Genomic DNA, 13,402 nt, shown 5'->3' with positions numbered 1-13,402 from the left:
AACTGTGAGATCATGACCTGAGCCGAAGTCGGAAGCTTAACCGACTGAGCCACTCAGGTGCCCCCCACTTTTTTTTTTAATATTCATTTATTTTTAAGAGAGAGAGAGAGCAGGGGAGGGGCAGAGAGGGAGACAGAAAATCTGAAGCAGGCTCCAGGCTCTGAGCTGTCAGCACAGAGCCTGACACGGGGATCAAACCCATGAACTGCGAGATCATGACCTGAGCTGAAGTCGGATGCTCAACTCAGGCACCTCTGTGTATGTGTTTTATTAATTGAGATATACTCCACATAATGTAAAATTTAAAAGCAATTCTATGGTTGTTAGTATATTCACTGTGTTGTACAGTCATCACCACTAAAGTAATTTCAGGGCATTTCCAGTCACGCCCCCCAAAAAGAAACCCCATACCTGTCCCTCACCCCCATCCTATGGCAGCCACTAATCTGCTTTCTGTCTCTATGGATGTGCCTGTCCTGGATATTTCATATAAATGGGATCATATATAAGATGCAGACTTGGGTGTCTGCCTTGCTTCACTGAGCATTAAGTTTTCCAGGTTCATCCAAGCCCTAGTGGGTGTGAGTACTTCAGTTCATAGCTGAGTAATGTCTCATTACCTAGAGATCCCACAGTTTCTCTATCTAGTCATAAGTTCATTGACATTTATTACTTCTCACTTTGGGGCTCTTATGAATAAGGCTGCCATCAACATTTAGGTACAAGTTTTTGTGTAAAGGTATGTTTTAAATTTCCTTGAATCTGTACTTAGTGGAATTCTTGGGTCATGGAGTAACTAGGTTTTAACTTTTCAAGGAACTACAGTTTTCCGGGGTGGGGTGGGGGGTGGTCGAGGCACTGTTCTACATACCTGCCAACAGTGTAGGAGCGTTCCAATCTCTCCACATCTTCGTCAGCCCATCATTTTCTGTTGTGTTCATTTGCTTTTTGAAGAGCCCCCCCCCATCTCGTTGTAATTTCCATTGGACATTTCTCTAACAACTAACGATATTGAACCTCTTTCTATGGGATTAGCAGCCATTTGTGTATCTTCTTTGGAGAAATGTCTATTCAAATCCTTTGCCCATTTTTCAGTTGTTGAGTTTTAAGAGTTGTATGTATACATTCTGGGTACTAGACCCTTATCAGATACATGATTTGTATATCTGCGTTTCTTGAATCAATCGCAAAGCAAAATTTTCCAAGAAGATCTGCATTTTGCTGCCATGTTGCGGTCTCTATGAAGCCCTACCTCATATTTGATTATTAGTATCTGGAGCATCACCAGAACTTACATTAAGGTTTGGGGAGACGCCTAGGTGGCTCAGTCTGTTGGGCGGCCAACTTCGGCTCAGGTCATGATCTCAGAGTCTTTGAGTTCGAGCCCCGCGTCGGGCTCTGTGCTGACAGCTCGGAGCCTGGAGCCTGCTTCAGATTCTGGGTCTCCCTCTCTCTCTCTGCCCCTCCCCTGCTCACGTTCTGTCTCTCTCTCTAAAATAAATAAACATTTTAAAAAATTAAAAAATTAAATAAATAAATAAAAATGCTTTTTCTTCTGGTGCCGAGATCCTGAGACTTTTATTGCAGGAATATCCAGAAGTATCAAGAGGAACATACTTTACTTACATTTAGTGCATCTCCTAGGGGCTTTGTATGTCATTGCTTTAACCCTGAAATTTTTTGATAGAATAAAAGGAAGTAATTTTCCACTGAAATAAATATCATAGTCTAAGGGAATAACTTTGTAAATTTATCACACTTCACATATTTTATGTGAATTTCTCCCCTCCACCTCTGACCCCACTGCTTTCGAGCTCGGCGACCATGACTCCCCTGTGAGAGCCATAACTGTTTTAAGGATTTCACGAGAAAACCTACGATGCGTATATGGCCTCTAGGAATAGCTCACATCGCCTGAGTACTTACTATGTACTGTTTATTGTAAACACTTTACAGATAGTCTCATTTTTTAATCTATCAGTGGCTTTATGGGGTTGGTATTTTATTACACCTGTTGTTACAGATGAGAAAATAGAGGCACCGGGGCGGGGGGGGGGGGGGGGGGGGAGATAAGTATTTGGCCCGAGAGCACACAGCTAATTGGTGAGGCTGGTGTTTGAACACAGATCATCTGACAACAGCCTGCCTCCTAGAGTTGGTGCTGAATTAGTTTCTTCCTTCAAGATGTCTCACATGATTTAACATGCCTCATTTCATCATGTAGATTAAAGGCCCTTTGATTATGCATTACTCTCATCTCTGTTTCCCTCTCGGCCAATGTGTTTCAGGAATTAGGTGGCCTGTCAATGATTGTTGGCTAATTGATCCCGTGAGGTTTCACGGCAGTACTTGGAACAGCAGTGAATGTTTTAATACAGCAGGGCTTTCGTACGGCAAGATCTTCCTGTATTCTGTGGGACTCTCAGCTTTCATCTTCATGAGCTCTCTTATCCATCTTAAAGTGGACATATTGGAAAGAAAAGGAATAAATAATTGGAGGTACTGTAACATCTAATAGTATGGTGGTTGAGCTAGTATGAATTAATCCCTGCCATCTCAGGCCCAGAAATAGAACACCCTTCTCCATTTCAACATATAGCCAAACCTAAACTCAAAAGAAATCAAGGAAAATCCTCATGTAACAGCAATTAAAAGGAAACATTTCAAAGCCATAAGTGTAAAAAAAAAACAAAACAGTGACGTAGTGATGTCAAGGCCTAGACCCAATTATAGGCCTTAATGATGGGAGACAGGGATTTTTATGTCCATATGGGAAAAAGAGCTATGATCTTGGACCATATGAGTGAAGGAGCTAGAGTCTTATCAGACCTCTGTGTAAAGCCTGGATTCTCAAAATTTGGCCCTATACTTTAGCCCTGTGTCGGGCTCCGTGTTGACAGCTCAGCGCCTGGAGCCTGCTTCAGATTCTGTCTCCCTCTCTCTGCCCCTCTTGTGCTAGCATGCGTTTTCCCTCTCTCTCTCTCTCTCTTTCTCTCTCTCTCTCTCTCAAATATAAAATAAAACATTAATAAAAATAAAAATTAGTCCTATGCTTGAAAAGAATACCAGAAAAATTCTACCCAGTGGTTTAGGAAAACCTCAGGAAAGCTTGCCATCTGGCCATGGCTGTGAGTAACCAGGAAAGAGGGGCACCTATGAAAAATTAAAATGCACACTTAACTGGGTGTGTGATCTGAATTTACACCACCACAGAATGCCGCTTCCTAAACTGAAAAACTAATAGGAGAACTGTCCCAGTGGTCTTGAAACTCCAAATCCCCAAGAGAAGTAGGTATCCTACTCCAAGAAAGCCACCCCCCCTCCCCAAAAGAGAAATCCACAGTCAAAAATTGTAAATCGCACAAGGAAATGACACAAGTTAATATACACACTACAAGCAAGAGAATGCATATTCCAAATATTGGAGATAATACAGCAATCTGAAATAATACTAAGTGTGTTTAAAATGATTAATGAGAGTGGCTCCTGGGTGACTCAGTTAAGCATCCAACTTCGGCTCGGGTCATGATCTTGAGGTTCATAAGTTTGAGCCCCACTTCGGGCTCTGTGCTGACGGCCTGGAACCTGCTTCAGATTCTGTGTCTCCCTCTCTAGCCCTCTTCTGCGCTCGCTCTCTCTCTCGCTCGCTCAAAGAACAAACATTTTTTTTAAAGTTTTTAAATAATTGAAAAGAAACAGATGAAGACAAACCATAAAAGACTCTTAAATACAGAGAACAAACGGAGAGTTGCTGGCAGGGTGTTGGGTGGGGGGATGGGCTAAATGGATGATGGGCATTAAGGAGGGTACTTGTTGGGATGAGCACTGGGTGTTATATGTAAGTGATGAATCACTAAATTCTACTCCTGAAGCCATTATTACACTATGTTAACTAACTTGGATTTAAATTAAACAAAGATAACAAAAAATCAAAACAAGCAAAAAGAAATAGCTGAGTAAAAACTTGGAAATAGAAGGATACTCTGAAGAGGATACAGTAAGTTCCAGAAATTAGAAACTTGGCGGATGAGTGAAATACCAAGTAAGTGCAACCCATGTCAAGATGGATAAGCTGGAAAGCAGGTACGAGAAAATCAGTCAGAATGAATGCATCACAGAGATAAGAAGGAATATTAAAAAGCCCCCAAATCCTCATATATTTGGATACCTGTGAGCATATTTTTAGATAATTTACAGTTCTAAGAAGAAATCACAATAGCGATTGGAAGACATTTAGAACTAACAAGTTATTACTATATAATAACTTAGAGAACACAAACAGAATTTAGAAGAAAATGTAAATTCTTACATGCATATATAGAAAACAGACATGCTAATGTGCTAAGCAGTCAACTCACAAACCTATTCTAAAACAAAAATTCTAAAAAATTTTCTAAAAAAAAATTCTAAAAAACATGGAACAAAATCATTGGGTAAGAGCAGAGTTTAATGGTACAGAAAACAAAAGCAAAATAGTGTGGTATGGAGTACTAAACAGCACGTAGTTAGGATGGATGTACCTGTGTTAATATGAATAGGTCTCAAACATAGAGTGAAAACATCTCAGAAGGAAAAGGCAGGCTTCAAAAGACTGTATCCAGACTCATACTGCATAAGTCAAATTTTCAAACACATAACAAATGATATTACATACTTTAATGGATAGAGACCTACAGAAAAAGCTGTTATGGACCCTCAACAAAATCAGCTTTCTCCCTGAGCCAGACTGAATTCTTAATGGTAGGTGGTGGACAAATAGGGAGATATGATTCGGTGTAAACTATCATCATTATTGACAAAGCACAGACCACATTTCCTGTTGACAGGGGCAGATCCATCCATGAAGGAAACTGTTTATCATTTGCATTAATAACAACGTTGTATTCTTTTCTTAACTCCTCCCCCTCAGGTCCTCTGCACTCAGTACTTGGCATATAATTAGATATTAATAACTGCATACTTGTTTTTGCTTTTTCTTGAACTTAGACTACAAAGAATGCAATTAATGTACTTTCCTCCCTTGAGCCTGAAAATGTGCAGTAACTCAAGCCTTTGTGTCATAATTTCTGCTTGTCCCCTTTGGTTGTCGGGAAAAGTCACTAACATTCAACAAAATTGTCTGCAATTGAAACGTGTAACAGTTGGGCAGTGGTCAAGAAGCACGTGCCTCCAAAGCGGTATTATCCAGCGCTTAAAACAGATGGTGTGTAGCGTGAGAAATTGCCTATGATACAATGTTAATGGAGAAATACCAAACACAAAACAAAACTGCTTGTGTGCTGTATAATACAGATGAACTTTGAAAATGTACTAAGTGAAAGAATGCAGACACACATGCCATGGTATCAGTCAGGGTTCTCCTGAGACACAGGATCCCCTGCGTATACCTCCATGAGACTTATTTTAAGGAATAGGCTCGCATAACCGTGGGTTCTGTGCAAGTCTGGAATCCAGAGGGCCGGCCAGCAGCTGGGGCAGGGCGTTGGACCTGCTGTCTTGAGGCAGAAATCCTTCTCCTTGTTTTTGCTCATCAGCCTCAGCTGATGGGACGAGACCACCTAGATTATCAAGGGTTATCTTTAGTTAAAGTGAACTAATTGTAGGTGTTAGCCACGTCTGCAAAATACCTTCCCAGCCACACCTAGATCGGTGTTTTCCTGAGTGACTAGTTCTACAGCCTGGCCAAGATAACACGTAAGACTAACCATCACAGCCTCATGTTATAGGATTCCATTGATAGGGAATGTCCAGAAACGGCAGATCACAGAAAGAGGTTAGTGGTTGCCAGGGGCTGGGAGAAGGGGGGTTGGAGAGTGGCCGCTAGTGGGTAAGCCTCATGGAAATATTCTCGAATGAGATAGTGGTGATGGTTGCCCAACATTGTGAATATACTAAAAACCCCTGAGTTGTACATTTTAAAGATGATAAATTTTATATGAATTTTCTCTCAATAAAAAATTGCCCCCAAGCCCTGACATTATACAGCCATTAGGTCATGATCTCACAGTTCGTGAGTTCAAGCCCCACATCAGGCTCTGTGCTGACAGCTCAGAGCCTGGAGCCTGCTTCAGATTCTGTGTCTCCCTCTCTCTCTGCTCCTCCCCTGCTCACACACTGTCTCTCTCTCTCAAAAATAAAGATTTAAAAAAAATTTTTTTTAAATTACAAGATATAGGGGTGCCTGAGTGGCTCAGTTGGCTAAGTGTCCAAATCTTGGTTTCGACTTAGGTCGGGGATTTGAGCCCCACATCGGGTTCTGCGCTGGCAGCACAGAGCCTGCTTGGGACTTTGTCTCTCCCTCTCTTTCTGCCCCTCCCCTGCTCACTGACTTTCTCTCTCAAATAAATAAACTTAAAAAAATTACATGAGAATTCACTTGAAGGGCTTAGCACAGAGTCTGACATAAAGCATGTACTCTGAAATTGTTAGGCATTATGTTACGATTAACCTTAATTGTATACCGAGAAATGAAAACAGCTTCACTTTGCATATATTTGAGTTGGTGAGATTGGGAGTGAATTTCCGAACTCACTATTTCCAGTAGAACTGTGATAATATGGCTTGTGCAGTAAATACATTTTTTTAAGGGTTTAAAAATAAAGTCTTACAGAGGCATCTCTGTGGAGCCAAAGTTCACATAAAGAGCTCGCATTGATGGAGCGCCCCAGCTCCAAAGAAGATGAGAAAGGGGTACAGATACATTTCAGTGGAAGGACAGACAGAGAAACCGTCCTCGCATCTATTCAGTGTGTGCACATAGTCATTTGTTAATAACTGTACTCATTCCATACTTTTTCTTTTCTGGTTGTTAGCGTTCATCTTAGATTAGCTCCCAAAGGGCAAGAAGGCGTATTGCGAATTTCCCTAATAGGGTGTGTAGCGTGATGGCATGGCTGATAACTATTTCAGTGATAATTAAAAATATTTTTTCCTCTGCCAATAGTTCTTATTTAATCAAGCCAAAATCAGTCTGTGTACCAGAGAACTATTCTGGGGCTTTGATTAAAAAGCCACAGAAGATTTTAATCTCTTTTCTCTGAAAATACCCTAAAAACAGGAACAATGCTGTTTTCATAAATCTGACTCAAATGCCATTCAACTGCTCTCCCTGAATTAATTTTCATACCTACAGAAAAACCCACGTGTGCAGAAAAATGAAGGCTGGATAAAACCTGGAAAATGGGGGCCAGGGGAAGGATAGGTTGGTATAAGTCATTATGTGTGACTTTTATTTTGATTTCTAGAATTATTTCTTTCTAAAAAATTTTTTTTAATGTTTATTTTTTAAGAGAGAGGGAGAGAGACAGAGTGTGAATGAGGGAGGGGCAGAGAGAGAGGGAGACCCAGAATCTGAAGCAGGCTCCAGGCTTTGAGCTGCCAGCACAGAGCCCGACTTGGGGCTCGAACCCACAAACCGTGAGAACATGACCTGAGCCAAAGTCGGACGCTTAACTGACTGAGCCACCCAGGCACCCCTCTAGAATTATTTCATGAACAATAATTTTGTATAAGCTTAGAGTGAAAAGAATCATCCCATTTCTTCCACAGTAGGCTACTGGACGGGCAGCTCTTTGAGACGCCATGAACTTGAAAAAGAAACCGGTAGCCGAGGTCTTAATTGTCTTCCCCCCTAGTTTCTTCCATCCCTGTTTTACGGATGCACTTAGCATAAAAAGTGGGGAAGGCCCGGCCAGCTATAGGAGCTAATGTAATGGTCATATGAGCCCATTTTAAAGCTGAGGATACCAAGGCTCAGAGATTATCACAGCATCTTGAGCATTAGAAGGGACCTTGAAGGCATCTCATCCAAGCCTTTTGCCCTGAGGGGAGAGGTTAAAATTGTGGCCCAAGTTACACAGCTTGTAAGTTGGTGGAGCCAGAACTCGAACCTTTTGTTCTAACATGGTGTTCCTCCCCAGCTGCCTCACTACTTGCTTGGGATCTTCTTGCCTTTGTGAGGGGAAGCTGCCCAAGAATGAGTTCCTGGTAATTTCTGGGGCTGCAGAGGTCCTGATGACAGTTCTACCCTTGGGCTCCCTTGTCGGCCCCGCCGAAGGCCTTGGTAGAGCTATACCTACCATTCAAGGACGTTCTTGACCTTCCCCTTCCGTAGTTTGGGAGTTGCCCAGCCAGGTGGGTCTGACCTACCTCCAGGTAGGCTCTTATTCTCAGCAGACTTTGACTTTGGAGACCTCTCTGAGCTCTTGAATCCAGTCCAAGATTCTGGCTCTGGATAAGGGTAGAGAAGGATTGTGCCCTGTGATATCCTGACCTCATCTTGGATCCTGGAAATTCTGACAGTGATTTTTCTTACCAGGCATCCGGTTTTTCCAGACTGCTTTGAGACCAAGATAAAACATACCCATTTACAAGGTGTAGCTCCTGGCTGAGGTTCTTCACCAGCTACTTCTTACCCCTGAGGGTCCCGGGGTGACATCTCTGGCCCAGGGTTCATCTCTCAACTGCTTCTCCAGGTCTTGAGTGGTATTTATAGTCCCCTCCTTTTTCAGGAAAGAAAGAAGAAGGAAGGAAAGGAGGGGGGAAGGAAGGAAGGAAGGAAGGAAGGAGAGGGGAAGGAGGAAAGAAGGAGAGAGGGAAGGAAGGAAGAGAAGGGAGAGAGAAAAGGAGGGAAGGAAGGAAGGTGAAGGGAAGGGAGAGAGGGAGGAAGGAAGAAGTTAGAATTTGTGATACTCAACTTTAAGAACATACTTGACAGAAAGTTTTCATGACTAAATATAGTAACCTTTTCATGGTGATCATCACCTCTGACAGCTTTGACATGGCTTTTTGTGGACTCTTATCTCTCCCATAAAAACCCACATCTGGATAAAGGCTGAAAAACAGCAAGTGTATTCCTTTCTAATTTCCCCGCATTTATTTGAGGTGGAAATGATTAGAGGCACAGTTAATCACTAGTAATATAAACCCTAAAATTGGAGCTCATGGGGTTCTTTTGCTATTCAACAGAGTGCTTCTGTGGCTGTTTTTTGAGCACAAGACACATCTCCTTTCTTTTTACATACAGAGCCTTCTTTGACATACAAGCCAAACATTTACTGGAGACAGCCTGAATAGTATGAGAGAGAATGTCTGTTTGTTTTTGTTTTTGTTTTTGTTTTTTAAAAACACTGGATCCTACAGGGTATCCTTACAGCGTAAAAGAGGTAGGTTTCATATAGAACAGTGGAACATAGGCAATTTATGAAGTAGGAAGTGAGCACAACAGGTTTTTTTCAATTTGCTTAAAATATTTTGAATCCTTGGCATTCTTAACTATTCAGGAGTCTCTAGCCCTGGGTTTTGAAATATGAACCAAGGAGGGTTGATACTGAAGTTGTGTGTGTATGTGTGTGTGTGTGTGTGTGTGTGTGTGTGTGTGTGTGTCTGGGCAGTAATATGAGAAATGTTTGTGTATGTTTGTTCCAAAAATATTTTAAAATGGCTGATCAGAAATACATTCAGAAATGCTTGCACAAAATAGATGAAGACAGAGGTGGAATTTGTAGGAAAATAAAATTAAACCAGCGATAAGGTTGCCATGCAGATATTCCGTGTGGGGTTATTTTATTTGGCCTGCTAACCGCTGCGGGAAGTACAGCAGAATTTAAATGAAGACTAGTATTGATTATAATTCACATCTCTTTTCATTGACCTAGAGTTAACTGTGCCCACGCAACTATAAACTTTCACAGACTAATTATCTGAGTTTGTAAAGGAGCATATCCAGTGATCTCCTCCTTGACTCTTTCTGCCCTTTGTCATTTTATTTCCAATTAACATATCACCCTAGAAGGTGGATGGAGGAAAAGAGATGTACAAATCATCCCAGCCCATCTTATCTCTTGGTTTAAAAAAGAGAGGGGTGGAGGGGAATGGGGCTCCTAGCTGGTGACTCTTGATCTCAGGGTTGTGAGTTCGAGCCCCATGTTGGGCATAGAAATTGCTAAAAAATAATAATAAATGTAAAAAAAATAAAAAATGAGGGGTTGGGAAAGGGCAAAGTGTGGGAGTGGGAAAGAGGCAGTTAGATGTTAGGACCGTTTGAAATTTGTGATTCATAGTTACCAAAGCCAGCACAAGAAAAGAATTCATATAGACACCTATGAAGGCAAGCTTTCAGAGAAGGTAGAGCCTTAGACAACACATTTGTTCAACAATGTGTGAATATATCAAACCAAGAGAACATTATGCTATTAAAATTACAGAAGATGCATAAACAAGGAGTATCATAATAACTACCACGAGAAGAGTATATATGAGGAAATGAGAAAAATGAACACTGGTATGTAAACTATAAAACCTAGGACACCTAAGCTGCCTCGCTGGCTGAGTTAGTAGAGCATGTGAGTCGTGATCTCAGGGTCATGAGTTTGAGCCCCTGGTTGGCGGAAGAGATTACTTTAAAAAACAAACGAATAAATAAAATGTAAAATACCTAAAGTGGACCAAGAATAAAGGGAGTGTGTAAAAACAAAATAATTATATTGGGTTGAGTAAAATGATGAATTTCGTTTCCTGCCCAGAAGGATTTGGGACGTTTTGTCATTATAATAAATATAATTGAAGGAGGAAAGAGAGAAAACCAAAAGCTTTCAAGTGAAGAATATATTTTACAGAACTGCGGAATAAATGTGTACTTTTTATTCATTAAAATGTTTGTTTTTTAAGACTCAAATTTACAGACTCATGGAAGATCATCTAAACTACTTTTCATGCCATTAAAATGTGGGGGTCTTTGGCGGGTATTTTTCCATAGAAATGCATACAGGAGAACTCAATGCTATTCCTCTTTTCTTTTTTCTGATCTTGTTTCTCTTAGGGATTGCCATCGGCATCTTGGTTCGAGAATACAGCAAGCTGTCTAGTCTGGAGAAGTTCTACTTTGCTTTTCCCGGGGAAATTCTAATGAGGATGCTGAAACTCATCATTTTGCCGTTAATTATATCCAGCATGATTACAGGTACCTTGAGAAAACTGATGGTTCTCTGTGATTATTTAAGGAGCTGTCTCTTAAGTTGTGCTTTTCTAATTATGAAAAAAATTGAAATGCATTTGATGTATCTCACGCATCACACTCTCTCTCTCTCTCTCTCTCTCTCTCTCTCTCTGCTTACTTGGAAAGTATATATTGGCTTGAGTGGGAATATTTCATTACTCACAAAGTGCCACTGCTCTACCTAGGGCACTGTCCACCATAGCTCACAGATTCATTTGGCCGGCCATGGGTTGTCTTGTGAGGAAGATGCCATTTTCTTTTTTCTTTTTTTTTTTTTTTAATGTTTATTTATTATTTTTGAGAGAGAGGGTGAGCAGGGGAGGGGCAGGGAGAGAGGGGGGGACAGAGGATACGAAACGGGCTCTGGCCCAACAGCAGAGAGCCCATTGTGGGGCTTGAACTCAACGAACTGTGAGATCATGATCTGAGCCGAAGTCAGACGCTCAACCGCCTAAGCCACCCAGGTGCCCCGCAAGATGCCATTTTCAAACATACTATAAATAACACTCTATCCAGGACACAGGAGTAAAACAAAAACAAAACAAAACAAAACAAAAACACCATATTTGGCCACTGAAATGTCAACCATTGTCCCCAGGCGAAATGTGGTTGTCAGTTTTGAAATTGTTTTCGGTAGTTCACTCATCTGTTTCCCACCTGCAGCCGTCCTAGCCCCCCCCTCCACCCACCCTGGGCAGCTGCCCTCGGAGTCTCTCTGCCTTCCCCGCTGGGCTTCTACTCCTCCGCATACCTGCCCTTGAAAACTCACAGCCGCATGCTGCGGGAAACGTTTCATTATGGGTTTGCACCGCATTTTAACAGCCTGGCATTTTCACATCTGAACTTGTGACACAGTTGGCTTTGGAATTGCTTTCTCCCTTAGTGGCCATTCTCTTGCAAGGTCCCTCTAAAGAGCAGGCTTCCCGCTGGAGGTGGAGAGTAATTTGGCTTACAGAAATGTCATTTGTGTGGGTGTGGTGAGCTTCTCAGTGCATTCCAGAGTCTCTCGTACTTACCTTTGTTCTGGCAATAGGTAAAATGTGGCCCGCCCCTCACTAGTATTGTCTGCTTAAAAAAACTCAGGTTTTATGTAACCGCGCAGTTAGGAATCTTGACGTGTCCTTTTCCAGAACATTTTTCCCCATTGCCACTACGACAGCCTGGGGCTTATCTATGGGGAGCCCTGGATGTTAGCCTTGGGTGGGGGCAGGGGGCAGGATCTGCTGTGCCCAGCTATAGATCTGGCTTTTGAACTTTTCAAGTGCCAAACTCCAGTCACATTAGAATCTCCTGGCCTGGGTGTTCTTGGCTTATTACCAGCCTAAAAAGAGCGTTTAATTATTTTTATGTATGTATTTAATTGTGTTTTGAAACGCCCGGCTTCTTTTAGGCTCTGCAGCCTGAGGGCCAAATCAGCAGGCCAGTGTGTTGTACCATGTATTGTTTATCTGTTCAACTTTAAGTTAGCGTGAGCATCTGAAACTTGCAAGATTTCACATAGGCATCTGGATTTCTGGCTTCCTCTGAAAAGAATTAAGATCACAAAACACTGGACCCTGTACCCCCCCCCCCCCACCCCCCACCCCAAGACCAACAGTGATCTGGAGCTAAGAGACAGCTACTCTATTTAATTTGAAGCTAATACGTTTGAGGATACCGCAGCCCCCCTACCCTGTCGTCTGACACCTTGTCCTTGGTGCTCATTTACCTGCTGGCCCAGTAGATGTTGCCTTTATCACCCCTTAGAATTTTCTCAGCATCAAAATTCTAAATCTCTTCTGAGGCTCCTTTGAAAAGATGATGAGAGCTTTGGACTCTCTCCCAAGAAAAACATTCACAGTTACACATATAATACTATACTTGGCAATGCACTTGCACAAGGTACATAAATCAATGTATGATCAATACCACTTAAAACTTGGGTCTGTGGAGGAATGTATGGAAAGTTGATCCAAATTAGGCAGCAAATCCAAGACTCGTGCGTTAAACCGGGTTTCAGAAGAAGAGGTAAAAATACATGTGTGAATATACTAGTATAATATGTGATGTTTGAAATATGTATCAGTTTTGGCAGTCAACATCTAGTGGTATTTTTGCAGTCGGGCTGTTTTGTGTGCTAGCTCAGCTTTGCAGATAATCTAGGAAAATAATTTGCAACCCTCAGCACTCTGCTCACCACGTAGCCCAGCTGCTTTTTGAAGCTGTATCACAGGTCTGGACATTTAAAAAAAAAATGTTTTTAAATGTTTATCTATTTTTGAGAGAGCACAAGCAGGGAGGGGCAGAGAGAGAGGGAGACATAGAATCTGAAGCAGGCTCCTGGCTCTGAGCTGTCAGCACAGAGCCCAAAGCAGGGCTTGAACTCAGGAACCTTGAGATCATGACCTGAGCCAAAGTCGGACATTT

General features: G+C 41.8%; 1 protein-coding gene across 1 annotated transcript in view; it reads left to right on the top strand.

The window, feature by feature from the left end:
- SLC1A1 (solute carrier family 1 member 1) overlaps positions 1–13,402 on the top strand; it is an 82,210-nt gene that overhangs the window by 28,383 nt on the left and 40,425 nt on the right. Inside the window, exon 2 of the mRNA XM_019463707.2 lies at positions 10,820–10,960. Within this exon, the coding sequence (XP_019319252.2) occupies positions 10,820–10,960 (141 nt within the window). The remainder of the gene's footprint in view (positions 1–10,819; positions 10,961–13,402) is intronic.

Source organism: Panthera pardus, unplaced genomic scaffold (genome assembly GCF_024362965.1).
Source record: "Panthera pardus isolate Hobbes unplaced genomic scaffold, ASM2436296v1 HiC_scaffold_20, whole genome shotgun sequence".
Lineage (NCBI taxonomy): Eukaryota > Metazoa > Chordata > Mammalia > Carnivora > Felidae > Panthera > Panthera pardus.
The sequence above is the reverse complement of the archived record's forward strand: the minus strand, read 5'-3'. Positions and strand labels throughout refer to the sequence as shown.